This window comes from Salvia splendens, chromosome 16 (genome assembly GCF_004379255.2).
Source record: "Salvia splendens isolate huo1 chromosome 16, SspV2, whole genome shotgun sequence".
Classification (NCBI taxonomy): Eukaryota; Viridiplantae; Streptophyta; class Magnoliopsida; order Lamiales; family Lamiaceae; genus Salvia; species Salvia splendens.
Genome location: NC_056047.1, coordinates 9,615,151 through 9,632,570, shown reverse-complemented (window position 1 = coordinate 9,632,570; position 17,420 = coordinate 9,615,151). Strand labels below are relative to the sequence as shown.

General features: G+C 37.3%; 1 protein-coding gene across 4 annotated transcripts; it reads right to left on the bottom strand.

The window, feature by feature from the left end:
* Positions 1–290: 290 nt before the first annotated feature.
* On the bottom strand, positions 291–5,789 carry LOC121772476 (CDP-diacylglycerol--serine O-phosphatidyltransferase 1-like). Of its 4 annotated transcripts, none has more exons than XM_042169594.1 (13): positions 5,480–5,789; positions 4,183–4,371; positions 3,875–3,940; positions 3,693–3,752; positions 3,306–3,396; positions 2,773–2,827; positions 2,580–2,659; positions 2,365–2,481; positions 2,172–2,256; positions 1,753–1,844; positions 1,001–1,254; positions 828–916; positions 291–660 (listed from the first exon to the last, which is right to left on the bottom strand). In XM_042169594.1, the coding sequence occupies exons 2-13, from the start codon at positions 4,344–4,346 to the stop codon at positions 533–535; spliced, it is 1,281 nt and encodes a 426-aa protein (XP_042025528.1). In that variant the 5' UTR covers positions 4,347–4,371; positions 5,480–5,789; the 3' UTR covers positions 291–532. The 4 variants fall into 4 exon arrangements, with proteins under 4 accessions (XP_042025528.1, XP_042025530.1, XP_042025532.1 ...); XM_042169596.1 differs by lacking the exon at positions 5,480–5,789 and adding an exon at positions 5,347–5,441; XM_042169598.1 differs by lacking the exon at positions 5,480–5,789 and adding an exon at positions 5,037–5,337.
* Between the last annotated feature and the right edge of the window lie 11,631 nt (positions 5,790–17,420).

Here is a 17,420-nt window from a genome sequence, read left to right as displayed (position 1 = left end):
AGCCACATCATTGTTTTATTCAAAAAGATTACAATTATAGAATTTCCTCCATTCCAAATTACTTGCACTATATTCCATTCAGGTCATCCTAAGCAATAATTTTTTTAACAAAAACTTTATGTAATCGTTTATTTTAATCTCTCATTATCTTTCATATTCAATTCTTTCTCCGTATAACCTTCAAACTCAATTTCTTAAATTTTATTTCAACCATCCCACAAGCACTTGTTAGTTATCAGCAGACAAGATATTCAAACTGCAGGAACAAAAATCTCTTCTAAGTTTCTAAATAACACAATGCGAAAAACTCCTTAAATGTTAAAATATGAATGAAGAAAAAAAAATGTGGCACTGGCAACATTTGCCCACAAAGAATTAAGATTTATAAATTCAACAAGAGTAGGATCTAACCTAAAAAGTAAAACATTTACAATTAAAATTGCAGTGGGTATTTACACAACCTCAAATTACCCAAAGAAAACATGGAGATCTCAAAGAAAATTGTTGAATCCCCCCCCCCCCCCAAATGAACCTATTGCCATTTTTTCTTCATTGACCTGTGTAGTTGATACGACCATGCAGCCAAGAATACGACGAGCCCAATTCCGACAGTCGTCCAAAATATAACCACCCACCTCGGCATGACATTAGGGAACAGTCCTGATTGACCATAATATATCATTCAATAAGCCTCTAGCAAATGAAAATGTGAGTTTCAAACTAAAACAAACATAAATCTACACCATTATATTTAAGTTGAAACAAGATGATTGAGGAGCAAAAATATTAGACAGAGAGCGTTGATGCCAACTGAATCGGATACTCACCATGTCCAAACTTGATACAAATGAGGAGTTCCACGATGCAGATAGCAAGTGAGAGCCAGCAAAAGGTACCTACTTTCTTCACTAGTTTTCTGTTAACAAAGCAAAGATCAGACCGTTGGAAAACATTAAAACTTTCCTACTTTAGACCCCAGAAACTGGGAAACATGAATTACCTGTCTTGCAAGTAAGAATTGTATTCGCGAATTGTTGGTATTGCTATAAGCCACCACAACACCAACCTATATACAATTATAGGATTTCGAGGAGGAACCCAAAGGCAAAACTTCAGAAAGAAAGTATTGAGTTCCACGGTCAAGAAGACAATGCAAAGGCTCAGAACTTGAACAAAGCGGAATGGACCAAGAAATGGGTGCCATTCGTCTTTATCCCACATGGCAGGGGTGAACTGTCCAAGAGTTCGTTTGACCTGAAAATCAAAGAGGATGCCATAAGTTTCTGTTTACAGTGATGGTGCAACATTATAAATGGCTCTATACAGAATAAAACATCCTAACTAGACCTCGGTGTAGCATGACATAAACAACTTATAGCGAAGTTACCAATACAATACATTCAAACTCAATCCAGATGAAAGAAACCCAATTGGCTTAAAATTAGATCTTCAGAAATGAAGAGAACAATGCCCTGCTGGAATATCATATGTGGGTGGTCATCTCAATTGGTGCATGTTTTACATATCGTCACTTTAGAATCTAAAGTTCTCCTACATACCAGAGACTTCTATAAAATATTCAGTTATAAGCAGCATGATAGACAACCTGCCAGCTAAACACCAGGACACAACAATATATACATAACAATAACATCCAACCCACTTAGACAACCAACCAGAATACATGCCAATCTGCAGTTAACTTTAAAGATATTACTTTATGTAATTTGAAGGTCATGCAAACTGACGTACTTTCCCCATGATGTTAGGCTGCTGGCTTATCCCAACCCACTCATAAGTTCTTCCATCAAAGTACCGAACTGTGCGCATACCAGACCAGATACCTGTGAAGCAAAAAAAGAAACATAGTGACAGCCCTCTTTCCACAAGAAGTAAAAATGAATATCTAAGGTAAGTAGGTAACCAAGATAAGCCAGCAGAAAAATACAAGAATAGAAGAAAATCGGGTACTGGTATGGCTAAAAATTTTTTATAAGATCCACAGGTAATAAACCAACTATATGTCATGGCAGACGAGAGTTGTAACAGGAAATCATATTTAAGCTAAAAGGTGTTACTACCTTCTCTAAAAAAAGGGGCCTGTAAAATATTTTCGAGTAATATGAAAAACCCAAAAATGATAACCAGAGTTGAAGCAACTAAAAGCTTACCAAACCAATTGCAGATAAATATGTCAAGAATGATACTGTCCCACCAACATTCATTGAAGTTCGGCAACATGTGGCGAAAAGTCAGCTGAAAACACCAGATACAAAAACCACCTTTAATGAACAAAGAAATATGTCCTCAGTCCTTGCTCGGAACTGAACAGAGTAAATTTAGTAGGCAAGAATAAAAACTGACCTCCATCAACTCAAATCCGATAGAAAGTACCCACAAAAGTGGCTGATTACGAATCATTATAGCTTTCCCCCACCAGCCGAGGATATGTGCCAAAACAAATTCATCAAAAAGTGTGTCCTAAGAACAACATGAATCAAAGTTTCAGTGCTAGCTGCATAGGCATATTTACTTGACAAGTACATAAAATAAACACTAAAAATACAAAGATAACATACATAAACATTCTTAAACCTGCTTGTAGGATTTTCAGGTAAATAAATTCGGCAATCGGCGCCATATGATCTTTCTGGATGTTCTGCATTTATGACAATAGAATATATCAGTAATAACTCATATCCACTAATGAGTATAATGGTGGAAAACATGTAGCTTGCGTTCAATGGAGCAGTAAAAGTTGAAACACCTTACCAACACCAAGATCAGGATGGAGGAATTGCATAAATTGCCGTGCATCATCACGCTTCTACAAAAACGAAAAATTGAGAAGAGATATCAGAAACTGTTTAGAAAATTCATAAAGAGTGATAAATCCAAGCTATGACGCAGTCAAGAAGAAATCACAAAAGAGCTATAAAATAATGAGTAAAGCTGTATAGATATTAATTTTTAAAAAATTGTGTTAAAAGAATCATACTATGATTTAACCAAACAAAAATGATTCTGAACATTATGAATAACACTTCAATAGTCTCTGTTTTTGGAATCCATATTCAGGCTACTTATGGCAATGCCCACAACATGTAAAATAATTTCAGCTATGCATAATATCTCTAGCCTGTCTCTCCAACAAACTCAGTATGCTGAATTGATGGAGTAAATTATTTGATTTTATCAGGAAAATACTAAATTAACATAGAGACACTTGCCATATAGCTAAACTAAACTTAAGCCCAAAATAGGCCAAGAAAAATACAGCTGTATACAAAAACATAAAGGGCTACCTGGAACAATAAAAATGTTAAGGCAACGAGGTATATTACAGCCATTCCATGAACAAGTCGCCATATTGCAGGATGCGGCCGGATAAGTATCCTGAAAAAGAATGTGGTCCATGATAATTTGTCCAGACACATGAGCATGTCAAAAGTAGAGTTTTGAGTGGTTCAATATACATAAGGTATTCCAAGAACATCACGGGGCAAGACTATATTTTTTAAGCCATTTAGCTTTGACTGAAGTTAATGCCTTCTGAAATGCTAAATACTAGAGAAGTCAAATTGATGATTTAAGAAAATTGTTCTTCACTCAACAAGAGAAGAAACTTTACAGAACCAATTAGCTCATGCAAAGACAAGCAGAATTCACAGGTTAGGTTGAGAATAGCTTACGTTGAAGGAGCCTGCAATAAGCAATAAGCAAGGAACACTGCGCTCATCGCCCATAAACCCCTATCAAAAGGCATAAATGCAATACTTAGCCTTCAAAATTTACATGGAGGATGCGCAAATAGGACAATACGATTCTCATATGTGCACTTTTTTATGTGGTATTCAAAGGTTTTAGCAGTCACCTTTTCACAGAAGTAACAAGCTCAGTTTCTGAACCACGTTCAGGATCAAGAGCTCCACTTGCCCATCTGAGGAATATTTCCAAAATGAAGTTATTTCAGGACTATTGAAAAATAATTGCTCATACCATGAAGTGCTTCTCTTCTGTTTCACTATTATGCTTCCTAGCATCTCCAAGTGAAACCTCATATATTAAACTTATAACTAGAAATACGTTAAGGAAAAACACTAGAAAGAATAATTATTAACATGTCCATTTTTCTATTGCCACCAAAACTTATGAAAGAACCAAAAAATTTAACCAACTTACACAAGAAAGCATGCACCAATTAGTAATAATGTAATTGTGCGAGGCTTGTAAGCCCAGGCAGTCCACGGATCATGCTCGTCTTCACTACTTGATGTGCTCAAATCACCATTTTGATAAGCCACATGAACCGTCTGCCAAGCTCTCCAATGGTCGTTAAATTCCATATTCTATGATATAAGATACTTCTCACTGCAAGAACAATTCAAAGAATGAGCTTCAAGACCTCCATAATTACAAGATAGAGGACATTAAAAGTTATCAATAATAAGAAGAAAACTTTGCCAACCACCCCATGACATAAACAAAAAAATTAACATCATAAAATGCTATCCGAGCATCCGACGGATAAATTCCAAGGTACTTCAACAAGTAAAAAAACACAGCAAAGATAATACTATTGGTTAATGCAAGTCCAAGCCTTTTCCATGCATACAACGATATGAGTTACAAATATACACCTAAAACTATTTAAGCTCAGAGTTCAAGTAGAGAGGCAAAGTAGACTTAGTGGCACGCCAAAAGCTGATAAAAATATACAAGTATCAAAATTTCGAAACACACCCTCCAAATTTTCTCCGAGTAAAACATATTAGTACTAGTACATATACTGAGCTACAGAACCTTTGAGCATAAAAGTAATAGTCAACCAAAAAAAAAAGTAGCTACAAGCCTACAACAAGAAAAGTTTCCACACACCTACCAATTTTATTCAATCGTCTACCATAACACAATATAATACTGCTACTAAATAAAAGGCTCCGGTTTATTCACAAAACCTTGCGGCTTATAAACCCTAATCACACGCCTCTCTAATTAATTCATAAACAGTGAAAAAGTTTCAACTTAAACAGTACCAATCCTGCGTAGACTTCAGTCAATAAACATTGATTGAAGACGCGGAATCAAATGAAAGCTAGAAAAAAAAAATCAAAAGAGTGAATCGTCGCATGCAATGGAAGAGGCAGCAGAATCAAAATCCACGACTTCGAGTGTCGTTTTCAACCGATTAATTCGTCGATACAAACGTGGAAAAATCAATTCGAGAATATCCAACACTAAGTTCAGTGCATGCTAAGAATCCGATTCCGCATTCACCCTGAAGATTAAACAGTCGAAACACACATTGCTTGCATATGAGAAGCAGAAAAGCCAATCAATACATACATTGGAGTAATGCCAATTTTATTCCCCTAAAAAGGGAAAAAAGGGAAGAAAAAAAGAAGAAAGATTTGACAGGTAGGTGAAAGAGAGGAGAAGAGCAGGAAACAAAATGAATCAAATAATGACATTCACTTACTCAATTATATAGAGAATGGCGGGATTGGGGCGAGGGAAGGATCTGAGCCCTGGGATGGAAATGAGGTCATCGAGATTTGAGAGAGGGGGAAAAGGAAGAGCAGAATGAGTAGAGAAGTACTAAAAGAGAAGTGAGAGTCGGGAACGTATAAATGTGCGGCTGAATACCGATAAATTTAGTGCTCAGATGAAAAGGAGAGAGAGAGAGAAGAGGCGGCGAAAAGGCGGTGACGTTTTAAAAAGGTACGGCGGTCAAAGGGCAAATGTTTTAGAGAGAGAAAGTGGGATTTTGAATATCTGGAGTGGGTGAGTTTAATTCTGTAGTAAAGGCGGGCAATCAATTAAGGTTACTGCTTTGAAATCGAGTGGGGATATTCCATTTTATTTCACATTAATGTTTCGATTTATTGTCACGCCCCCAAAGCTATATTCTTCTTACAACTACCTCTAATTTTATTCCTTAATAAAATATTTTTTTTATTACTAATTTCAACAAGATTTAAAATATACTCATCGCTAATTTAGAACCATCCAACAATATAATATGACTCAATTATTTTGAGATGCAAGGAGTATATTACCTTCGTCCGCGACTAATGATCTTGTTTTTCTAACTAGTTAACTTTTTAACAAGTTTTTTTTTTTCAAATAACTTTTTCTTTTTGTATTATTCATATTTTAATAATTTTGTACTATTTTATTTAGTTGACAGAACAAAGATATTTTTACCTATGTACAATTTATAATAAATTTTATTATAATAAAAATTATACTATTGATTACTTACTTGTACTTTTTATTTTAGATAGTAGATTTCGTAGATTAAAATATTACAGTTAATTGGTTCGACCAATTTACCCCTTTACCTAATCTTGGGGTGTTTAATGTTTACATGTTTTGTCGATTTAATACTTGAAATAGTAGATATCATTGTTGATACGGCATTTGACAGACTTCGTATGTTCTTTTCTATCGTTTACAAATTCTTGATAGTTTCGAATCACTAACATTGTGATTTGATTTATTTTTTATCTTAAAAGTGACTGCCATTAATTTTGAAGATCAAAACTATTTTGACTTGATTGGTAACTTAAATAATATTATTAATTAAATATTCAAATGCTAATTAAACTGATGTCAATTTTTGTCTTCAACATTAGAAAAAGATAACATTTTGAGATCTAAACAAATCTTTGAAGTTTAGGCATATAATCAAATTAATCAAAGAAATATATCACGTGTTTGGTAAGGTTATTGGGTTACAACAATTTGATTTGGCGGCATGGCCATATTAGGCGGATTTTTAAGATTTCAAATCAAATTATTTGTTATTTCAAAAATGGTTTGGCGATGTACCTAATGTAATATACTAGTACTACACTAGTTTATGAATTGATGTAAACATATAAAATCAAAATATAATTGCGATAATCAAAGAATTTCCGTAGAAAGAAATCGTTCATATTGTACTATCGAAGCAGTTCAATCATTTATTAGCAAGTTTTAGCTGTTTAATTATTCGTTCACTCATCATGCAAGTACAATTTTTTAATTAAAAGAATACACATACTGAATCATTAGTTTTTTTTCCCATATTGAATCATTAGTTAATAATTTTGAGTTGTTAAATTCAATCTAATAAAGAATCGCCAACAAAAGACGAATTCGTAAAAAAGTTTGCATTAAAAAAATTGGAGTTGTCGATTGGTCAGGAATTTTTGTAAAAAAACAAAAAAAAAACTGACCCCAATTGAAAAAACATTTATACACAAAGTGACCTAAGCTAAAAAAAATACTAAATTGAACCAATATTTTCGGACGGATCACTTCTTGACAAATCTATAATTTAAAAAATAACATACAAGAAAACCCTAATACAAAAAATAAACTACTAGCTAGTACTCCCCCGTCCACGAATAGGAGTCTCGTTTTTCCATTTTAGTCGGTCCGCAAATAGGAGTAACGGTTCATTTTTACCATAAATGGTAATAGGGTCCACCTTCCACTAACTCATTTCACTCACATTTCATTTAAAATTAATATATACAAGTGAGATCCTTATTCCACTAACTTTTTTCCACCAATTTTTCTTAACATTTCTTAAAACTCGTGCCGCCAAGAAATGAAATTCCTAATGGCGGACGGAGGGTGTACATTTTAAATTATAGTATAAGTCAAATAACTCCAAAATAGGTGAGATATTTATCTATAATAAATAGCTAGTGTGCCATACTAATTTGGCACGTAAATAAAAATTAATAAAGTGGTATGTTCCACTCAAATAAACACCCAACAAAATAAATCCTAGAGAGAGACGCATTTTCAAGTATTAAATGCAAAATGGGCCCAAAAGGCCAAAAGTATTTAAGAAAGTGTAGAAAAGCCATGTGAAATGATAATAATAATAATAATAATAATAATAATAATAATAATAATAATATTAATAATAATAATAATAATACAATTAAAGTGAAAGACCAAATTCATCATAAAGATTCTACACAGCACGAGACAATTTTTATTTACAGGATTATATAAGCTTTAATGATAAGGATATATGCCTGCCTCGTACATTTAATTTTGCTAGCTGACCTTTTCCCATTTTATTTCCAAATATTTTCATCATTACCCTCTACCCTATTTTCATTTCTTTATTTTCTACCAAACTTTTACAACTCATATTGCTTAATCATATATAGTAATATCGTTCCCTCAAAATTAAAGTAAATCATGTATATATTAATATTATTTACTCATCTAACATCAACGCGTGAATTTAATATTATTTTGTAAACTTTTTAATTAATGCTTCTATGTGTAAGCTTTTTTAAATGAGTAAGGGTGATATTCTTTTCTTTTCTTTTTGATTGTAGATAACTCTTGCTTAATTATATTTATGTGGGTTAATGTTATAAATTCAAAAGTTTCTACCTATTTATGTGGCAAATCGACTAAATGTATGGTTTTCGAGATGTGGGTTAGTAATTAAAATTATCGAGGTTTGACTGAAACCACACGATCAATTTTCTACTATTATTTTTTAAAATTGAAATTATCATGGTTGGCATGCGCAAAATTGATTGAGACATTGTAAAACCATAATGTGTTAACAAGATGCTGACAGCTCTCTGCATTTTGATAGTTTAATTGCAAAATTATGATTGCTAATATCTTGGACTAATCTTGTATGCTTTTTCATTATTACAGCTATGCATTCAAGATAAGGATTTTTGACCAAATAATTGGATGTGTCATTATGATTATAATCTTGAAAATGATTTAATTCCATGTGATATAAGTTGACTAAATAAAGGTACTAAATATAGGTCATTAAAATAATTGTGTTGCTCATTGATTAATTTTAAAGGGATACTGCCAAAATAAAATTAGGTTAGTAAGTATCAATGTACCTAGTGAAACTGCAGGGGGTGTATGTGTCTTGACAGTTTTGCTACTAAACTAAAACTCAAGTTTAGTTGAACGAACAAGAAAATCACTATTTTAGGCCAATTGTCTAGTCTTGACGGCAACAAATTGATTACTCATTTGCTATCTCCGTCCATAAAAAAATGTTCCACTTTTGCCTGTTTGTCATTAAATATTAATGTACTATCATTTTCCGTATATCTTATTTGCGATCAATTATAAAAGTTCAAATTAAAATGAAACTAAAAGCGTGATTTTCTTTAATTTTCTCACGGGAGGGAGGGATGAATGAATTAACAAAATAAATAAACTGGGTTTTGTAAACCTTTACATAGTTATTGGTAAAATTGATGATATCAATCAACCAATCCGTTAAGATGTAGTAGTACTACTATAAGAGCAAAAGTAAAATAAAAAAGAAATTATAGTGTTTGCTAATTAAGCGATGAATATTGTACCAATCGGATATGTGTAAACACAGTGTAAATTAGCTACACTTCAAAGAGTAAATATGTAACAAATTTGGGATAAAAATTCAAAAACTCGAGACTCTCCGACGAATTAACGGTGTTAATATTTAAATCTAATTACTAATAGAGTAACATCTAAACAAGAGTTAGTCCAAAAATGAAGTAGAACCCAAACCGATATTATTTTATAAATATAATGGAATAAATTAACTATTTACATATATTAAGAAGTACTACTTCTTCTATCCTATTTAAAATAATATACTAGTATTATTCTGTTTTTTTTCACTTGATTAAATTGGAGTATAAAATTTCATAACGAATAAAGTACTTATCACTTTGAGTAGACAGTGATATACTGACATGCACAGTTATATCCTCTGTATACAATTAAACAATGTTAGTTGTCCACTTTTATAGGATGATGATGTGATTGACTATAATTAGGCAGCTTTAATCTATCGGAAGTACCTAAAATTCATAAATGTATAACAAACAGAAGGTGGGTTACATCTCTCCCATAACAAAAAGGCTAAACAAAATTAATGTATTCGGCTTTAACTAACCTTAATTTCATACACTGTGTTTTGCTCTTTAATAACACAACTCCATTTTATTAGTACATCATCAGTTTTACATACGGACATAAAGTTTCTAAGAGCATCCGCAACGCGTGCATCGAGACAGTGTTGCGGGCTCCGTCTCGTTCCCATCCCGTCCCGTGTCTCGTCGTGGAGAGGCAGTCCGCGAGCTGTCTCGCCACGCGCGTTGGCCACGTGACGAGCTGTGGTTCGTCTGTGACGCCCACTCGCCGACCCGCGAGTGGGCGTCGTTTATTTCCGTTGAAAATGTATTTTTTTGTTTTTTTTAAATTCAGAAAAAATTCGAAAAATAAATAAATAAAATCCCAAAATTATACTAGCCGTTTATATCCGTTTTTTACAAATTTTATTTTTTTTTGCATTTTTTTAAGCCCCCAATCACTTCTATAAATATCAAATCATTCCCACAAATAATACTTATGCATTGATGGCATGCGTGTTTTAGGGACCCCGGATCGAACAACGACATCAACGTGCTCAACCAATCCGACCTCTTCACCGAAGTTTTGAATGGTAAAGCGTTGGTCATCAATTTCATCGGTAACAACCGGCAGTATAAAATGAGGTACTATCTTGCCGACAACATCTATCCGAAGTGTCCAACCTTCGTGACGACGTTCAACAGGCCGATGAACGAAAAACATGCTCTTTTTGCGTAGAAGCAAGAGGCTGCTCGCAAGGATGTGGAGAGAGCGTTCGGGGTTCTCCAAGCTCGCTTCAACATTATCAAAACCCCGGCTCGTACGTGGTTTATGGAGAATATGTTCGACATCATGTATACGTGCATAATCTTGCACAACATGATTGTCGCCGACGAAGGACCTGAGGCGGGAAATTGGTTCGACCCTGAAACCTCGGGAAGCTCTACCGCAAGTAGACTGCCTCGTAGTGGAGTGCATCCGTCTATGCAAGATCGGTTGTCTGTTCGGGCAAGGACACGTGATTCTACCGCCCACGCCCAACTCCAGGAGGATCTAATGGAGCACATTTGGGTAAAATTTGGCAACAAGTAGACGCACATGATCGCCATTAGACAACTCTTTCTTCTGCTTCTTTGAGTTTTGAGATTTTGAATTTAGAGAGAGTGAGCGGAATATTTTAAATTATGTAATTTTTATTTTTTTAGGATTTTATTAATGTGGTTTTTTAATTTTTTTTATAATTTTAAGTTGTAATTTTATTTTATTTAATGAAGTGTGTTTTTATTAATTGAATTTGTTGGAAATAAAAATAAAAAATGAAATTGAATGAATAGTTAAGGGATGAGATGGTTAAGAAATGGAGGGTTGCAGGTGTTGTCTTTTAGTTAAGAAATGAGATGAAAAGTACACTAGGGTCCATGAATAGTGAAGAGATGAGACGGTTAAGAGACGGATAAGAGACAGCGTTGCGAATGGCCTAATCTTATTCGGCAAAGTGGGCCACACGGGAATTACAAGTTTTTGATTTACATCAACGTTTTTAAGTAATTAGTTAAGCTTCTAATTACTTCTTGTATCCATTGCAAATAATAATTATAGTAATGAATGACAAAAATAGTTACTACTACTCTTATATATCTATAATTTATTAGTGGAAAATGTATCCATCTCATGTGAACTGAGAAAATATACAATAGATGAAAGGAAATTAGTCCTATACTCCATTTTACTAATGAGTTATTAGGGCATGGTTGTTTTTCCAAAAACTTTAAACTAGAGAAATAATATCAGAAACCTTGAATGATGTGTCAATTTCCAAACTGTTAGCTAATGTAACAAAATTTTGCATAGGTGGCTTGTTGGGGCTTGTTGAGAAGTTTGATACTGGCTATGGAGAACTATATTGAAAAGAGAGAGAGAACATAGAGAATGAGGTGGAGATGGAGATGAATGATAATGAAAGAGAAAAATCCTAGTAATTATTAATGATATGTCATTGTTTTAAAAATAAATATTAAGTGATGTTGCACGTAATCAATTAAATGACAACTCGTCTTCCATGTCATTTTTAATAAGCTGGAATCTATATATAGTAAGTGAAAAAATACTCACCGATTAAAGTTCGTGATATTATTTGTCAATTTTGAAACTTGCGATAAAATTAAAATTTAAAAAATATGTGATATTACATGCCAATAACCATTTACTATTTGATAATTGTGCTGGTTAAATAAAAAAAAGTGTACACATTATATTGATTATTAATAAAAAAATTAGAATATTATGATTTGACGCAACTAAGACGAACCACACATAGTTCTTGACATTTAACCCGAACTACAGGTCTAATCATATTATATACATTCACATCATAAAAAAACAACAACTTTTACTATACAATAGTAGTATTTGAGGCGTCAACAAGCAGGCCTTCTTGTGCTCCCATCCATTGATCTACAATAATTTTTCAACTTATTTTAATTTTGTTAATTATTGTATTTTTTTTTTAAATTATTGTACTTTTTTTAAATTTTTGTACTTTTTAAAATTTTAATAGTATTATTAATGTTTCCCGTATATGTCTCGTAAATTAAATTCCGTATATTGTGTAATTGTTAATTATTTCATTTTTATATAATTGTTATTAGTGATGTGGCTATTGGTGTGACTGGGCTATTTAGGCCATCCACAATAGGAATAGCCCAGCAATAGCCCAGCCATAGCCCAGCCACTGCCACATCATCAGCACTAAAAATCCTCCTGCCACATCATAAATAGCCCAGCCACATCAATAGCCATATCACTAATAACAATTATATAAAATGACATAATTAACAATCACACAATATACGAAATTTAATTTACGAGACATATACGGGAAAAGTTTAATAATACTATTAAAATTTAAAAAAGTACAATAATTTAAAAAAAGTACATTAATTTTAAAAAAAAATACATTAATAAAAAAGAGTGACAATTCACTCCTCGTCTCCGTCGTCGTCGCCTCCGTCGCCACCATCGCCGCCGCCACCATCGCCGCCGCCACCATCGCCGTCACCTCCGCCGCCTACGCCGCCGCCGCCGCCACCGGTCTCCTCCGTATAGCCTCCAACTCGTCCTGCAGGCTCATGAGCAAGGTTTGAAGCACGCTCTTCTCCACGGGATCCGTCGCCACCCGCCATTCGGCCATCGTCTTGATCAACTGAGCGCGCGTTTGGGCGCGAGCGAAGAATTTGAGCTCCTGGGTGGATTGGCCAAGGGGGGATGCCGACTGGACCTCCTGGGAAGCTCCGGCGTTCCCTCTCGCCACCTGCTGAGCGCGCTTGCGCCCAATCGGGCGAGGTCGGCCACCGACCGAACGCGGCGTGGGGAACTCCTGCGTCGTCTCGGGGAGGTCGTGGGAACCTCCGCTGCTGCCGCTGTAATCGCCGGTGTAGTTCAGTCGTTGCTTCTTCGGCCAACCAGAGTCGACACCTACTCGGAACTTCTCGGACTCGCTCAGTACAAGATAGCAGTTCCAGTAGGTGAAGTCCTTGTATAAACCCTTCAGTGGGAAGGCTTTCTCCGCTATTCTCCTGCAGTCATCCTCCGTTTGGCCACTGCTCATCATGCGGAGTGCGTTGGTGTACAAACCCGAAAATCGGGAGACCGCCGCCCTGATTCGGTTCCAGCCCTTCCGGCAATCCTCCCCGTTGCGGGGCCTCCCCTCCGGGCAAAATCTCTGGTAGGCTGCTGCTATCTTGCCCCACATGTTGACGATCCTTTGCTCGTTCGAAACGAGAGGATCGTCGCAAACACTCACCCACGCCTTGCTGAGAGCGACGTTCTCGTCGTCCGTCCACCTCCTCCGTACCTCCTCCTCACCCGGCTGCGACGACTCGCCGACCTTCTTCTTTGGGGCGCCATGCCCCGGCACTGCCCCCCCTGAACTAGAGTCTCCGGAGCTCCGAGAGTATCAAACCCCAACTCATCCAAGGAGAAACTATCAAACCCCAAGGGTGTTTGGGTCGATGTGTGCGAAGACCCAGTCGAAAAATCAAAACTAGGGCGATAGACATCCCCCGCCGTCGCCGGGGACCCCCCAGGAGTCCCCTGTGTAGCCGGTACGACCCCCGGAGTCCACTGTGTCGCCGGTACGACCCCCGGAGTCCACTGTGTCGCCGGTACGACCCCCGGAGTCCACTGTGTCGCCGGTGCTCCCCCGGGCATCATCTGCATCCCGGGTACCCACCCCGGTATCGGCGGAAACCCCCCCGGCGGACTCCCCCCCATTGGGGCCCCGGGCATCATCTGCTGCCATGGGTACATGTTGTAGTACCCGGGCACCTGACCCCATCCACTTCCCACAGGGATCGACGGAGTTTGTGACCCGCTACTCCCTGAACTAGGCTCGTTGTTGAGATCCATTTCCCGTTGTTGATCTTGAACAGAAAGAAAGATAGAGAGAGTACTCGTTAAAACAAGTGGTGCGAATGAAAATGACGAGCAAAGCGCGTATATATAGTGTTTCGGAAAAAAAAAATAATTTTCGCGCTGGGCGGTGCGCTGGGCGATCCGGGAGCTGCAATAGCGCCGAAAGGACCGCCCAGCCGACCGCCCAGCGCTGCGCGGTTTCTCTCTCCAGTCAGCGGCTGGGCGGCTGCAATAGACCGCCCAGCGAACCGCCCAGCGCCGGCGCTCGGCTGGGCGGTCGCTGGGCGGTTATTGTGGATGGTCTTATGATGTGGCTAGGCTATGGCTGGGCTATTTATGATGTGGCATGAGGATTTTTAGTGTTGATGATGTGGCATGAGGAGTTTGTGGCTAAGCTATGGCTGGGCTATTCCTATTGTGGATGGCCTAAAAGTAGCGCAGGGTATTCGGTCGGTTCGGTTCTAACCGAACCGAATACCCGGTTAACCGAAATCAAAAGAAACCGAAATTGAAGCACCGGAACCGAAACCGAATTGGCCTCGGTTCGGTTCGGTTCCTAACCGAATAGGGTCGGTTCGGTTCCAATTAACCGAACCGGAACCGAATTTTAAAAAAAAAGTTTTTGCAGTTCATGGGGGTCGATCCCTGGACATTTCATACGAAAAATTCCCAGCCTAGCCACCACTTGCGCTATATTGCGTTTTTGGTATTTAATCGGTTTTTCGGTCCTAAATTCGGTCACACCGATCGGTTATCGGTTCTAACCGATAACCGATCAACACTTGAAGATGGGAACCGAAATTAACCGATAACCGAGATGGGGCGGTTCTCGGTTAACCGAGAACCGAGGTGTTCGGTTCGGTCATCGGTTAACCGACTAACCGATGACCGAATTATCAGCCCTACCTAAAAGAGAACATGGAATATCATGATTCACAATCACATCGTATTTGGATTTTTAAAATAGGGAAGTACTAGTAATTCTTAAATTATCGATCTTTAACCAAATTCTTAATTTTCATCTCTATATTTATAATTTTTTAACTTAATTTATTACTATGAAATTATGATCGGGAGTGATTTATACTCCACACTAGAAGCTGTCATATTGAAAAATGCCCCCTAAACTTTAGTGTCAATTTAGTTGAAAAAAGTGAACACTAACTTCAAGCTATGTGTGTGTGTGAGTGTGTTGAGATTATGGTGGGCAAAACAATTTAGTGTTGGGTTAGATAAAATGGTGTGCCCTAGCCCTAGTTGTTGTACCGGTGATGATAACGTAAGCCATGGGTGTATGTGTTTATTACTTGTCGTCATTATTTAAAAAATATTCAAGAATAATAATCATTTAAACTATAAAAAATTGTAAGTAATTTGAAAAGAACATATTAAGTCACAAAAAATTATCTTTTGCAATTGTTTGAGTATAAAACAGTGTCTTTGATAATGCTCAAAAGTCAAAATGATTTCATTTGCTTAAAGAAGTAAATTTTCTTGTCTTTTCGTTCATATTATTTTTTTTTAATTTAGTGAAACAACTTTGTTTCGACTATAATCAAAAGTCATCGTTTTATACATGTACTAAGTAAGGAAAATTGAAAACTTATTATCTAAGACTATTTGGTTTTTAAATTTATGAGAGTTGGAATATAGTTTATCAAACTTTATGAGAGCATCCACAACCGTGCTCTTGCCAGCGGCACGGTTGTGGGCCCGGGCGGTACTATTCATGCCTGCTCTCTGGCAAGAGCACAACACCCACAACTGTGCTCTTCCGCAAGGACGAGCACAATTAATATAAAATTCAATTACATAAAATCATTTCCATAATATTAAAATTCATTTAAAACCCACAATAAATATTACAAATGACAAATAAAATTAAACATTGCATAATTAAAATCCTAAAAATTAAAAATTACATAATTAAAATCCTAAAAATTAAAAATTACATAATTAAAATCCTAAAAATTAAAAATGACACTACTCGTTGCCGAATTTTGCCCACATGTGGTTGATTAGGTCTTCTTGTAGTTGATTGTGGATTCGAGTATCGCGCATTGTGTGTCTTGTCTCGATCCTCTGGCCAACCGTCGTATGCTCGCCTCGGCGTAGGGGAGACCTCGCTGTTGAGCTTCCGGCTTCGTCCTCGTCGTAGAAGCTAGCCGCCCTCGGCCCTTCGTCGGCTATAATCATGTTGTGTAATATAATACACGTGAACATGATGTCGGCGATATTATTCACGTACCACAGCCGAGCCGGGGCCTTCACAATGTTGAATCGAGCTTGAAGGACCCCGAAGGCTCTTTCGACATCTTTCCGCGCTGACTCTTGACGCTGCGCAAAAAGAACCCGTCTCGGGTCGTGCGGGTTGTGGAGCGTCTTCACGAACGTCGACCACCTTGGGTAGATACCATCGGCGAGATAGTAACCCATGCGGTATATATTTCCGTTGATGGTGAAGTCGATCGCCGGTGCTACACCATTCATCACATCATTGAAGAGTGGTGACGAATATAGCACATTCAAGTCGTTGTTGGATCCAGCAACGCCGAAATATGCATGCCAAATCCATAGGCGGTAGTCGGCGACCGCCTCAAGGATAAGCGTTGGGCCGCCGCCTTTGTGACCGCTCAAGTGTTGCCCCCTCCAAGCAGTCGGACAATTCTTCCACCTCCAATGCATGCAGTCAATGCTGCCAAGCATTCCGGGAAAGCCATGGACTGATTCATGAAGACGAAGCAACCGTTGGCAATCATCAGTGGTGGGTGCTCGAAGGAATTCATCCCCAAAAGCAGAACGAACGCCCTCGCAAAAATTCTTTAAACATAGGATTCCAGTGGACTCACCGATATGCAAATACTCGTCGAACATGTCGGCCGTTTGCCCAGTAGCGAGTTGTCGGATGGCACACGTACACTTCTGCAACGCCGTGATACTTTGCCGGCCGACTGCATCTACACCTGTTTGAAAGTATTCAACACGTGCGGACAATGTGTTGACAATTCGCATGAACAAGCGCTTTGACATGCGAAAACGGCGCCTGAAGTAATCTGCCGGAAACCGCGGCTGGTCGGCAAAGTAGTCGGCAACGAGCCTTTCGTGGGCTC

Excerpts from the sequence above, each read along its gene's own strand:
- LOC121772476 (XM_042169594.1), bottom strand. The coding sequence starts at position 4,346 with ATGGAATTTAACGACCATTGGAGAGCTTGGCAGACGGTTCATGTGGCT. Across the intron at positions 3,941-4,182 it reads ATTGGTGCATGCTTTCTTGT|ATGGGCAAGTGGAGCTCTTG; the intron begins GTAAGTTGGTTA and ends AATATTCCTCAG. Across the intron at positions 2,257-2,364 it reads TCGGATTTGAGTTGATGGAG|CTGACTTTTCGCCACATGTT; the intron begins GTCAGTTTTTAT and ends TGGTGTTTTCAG.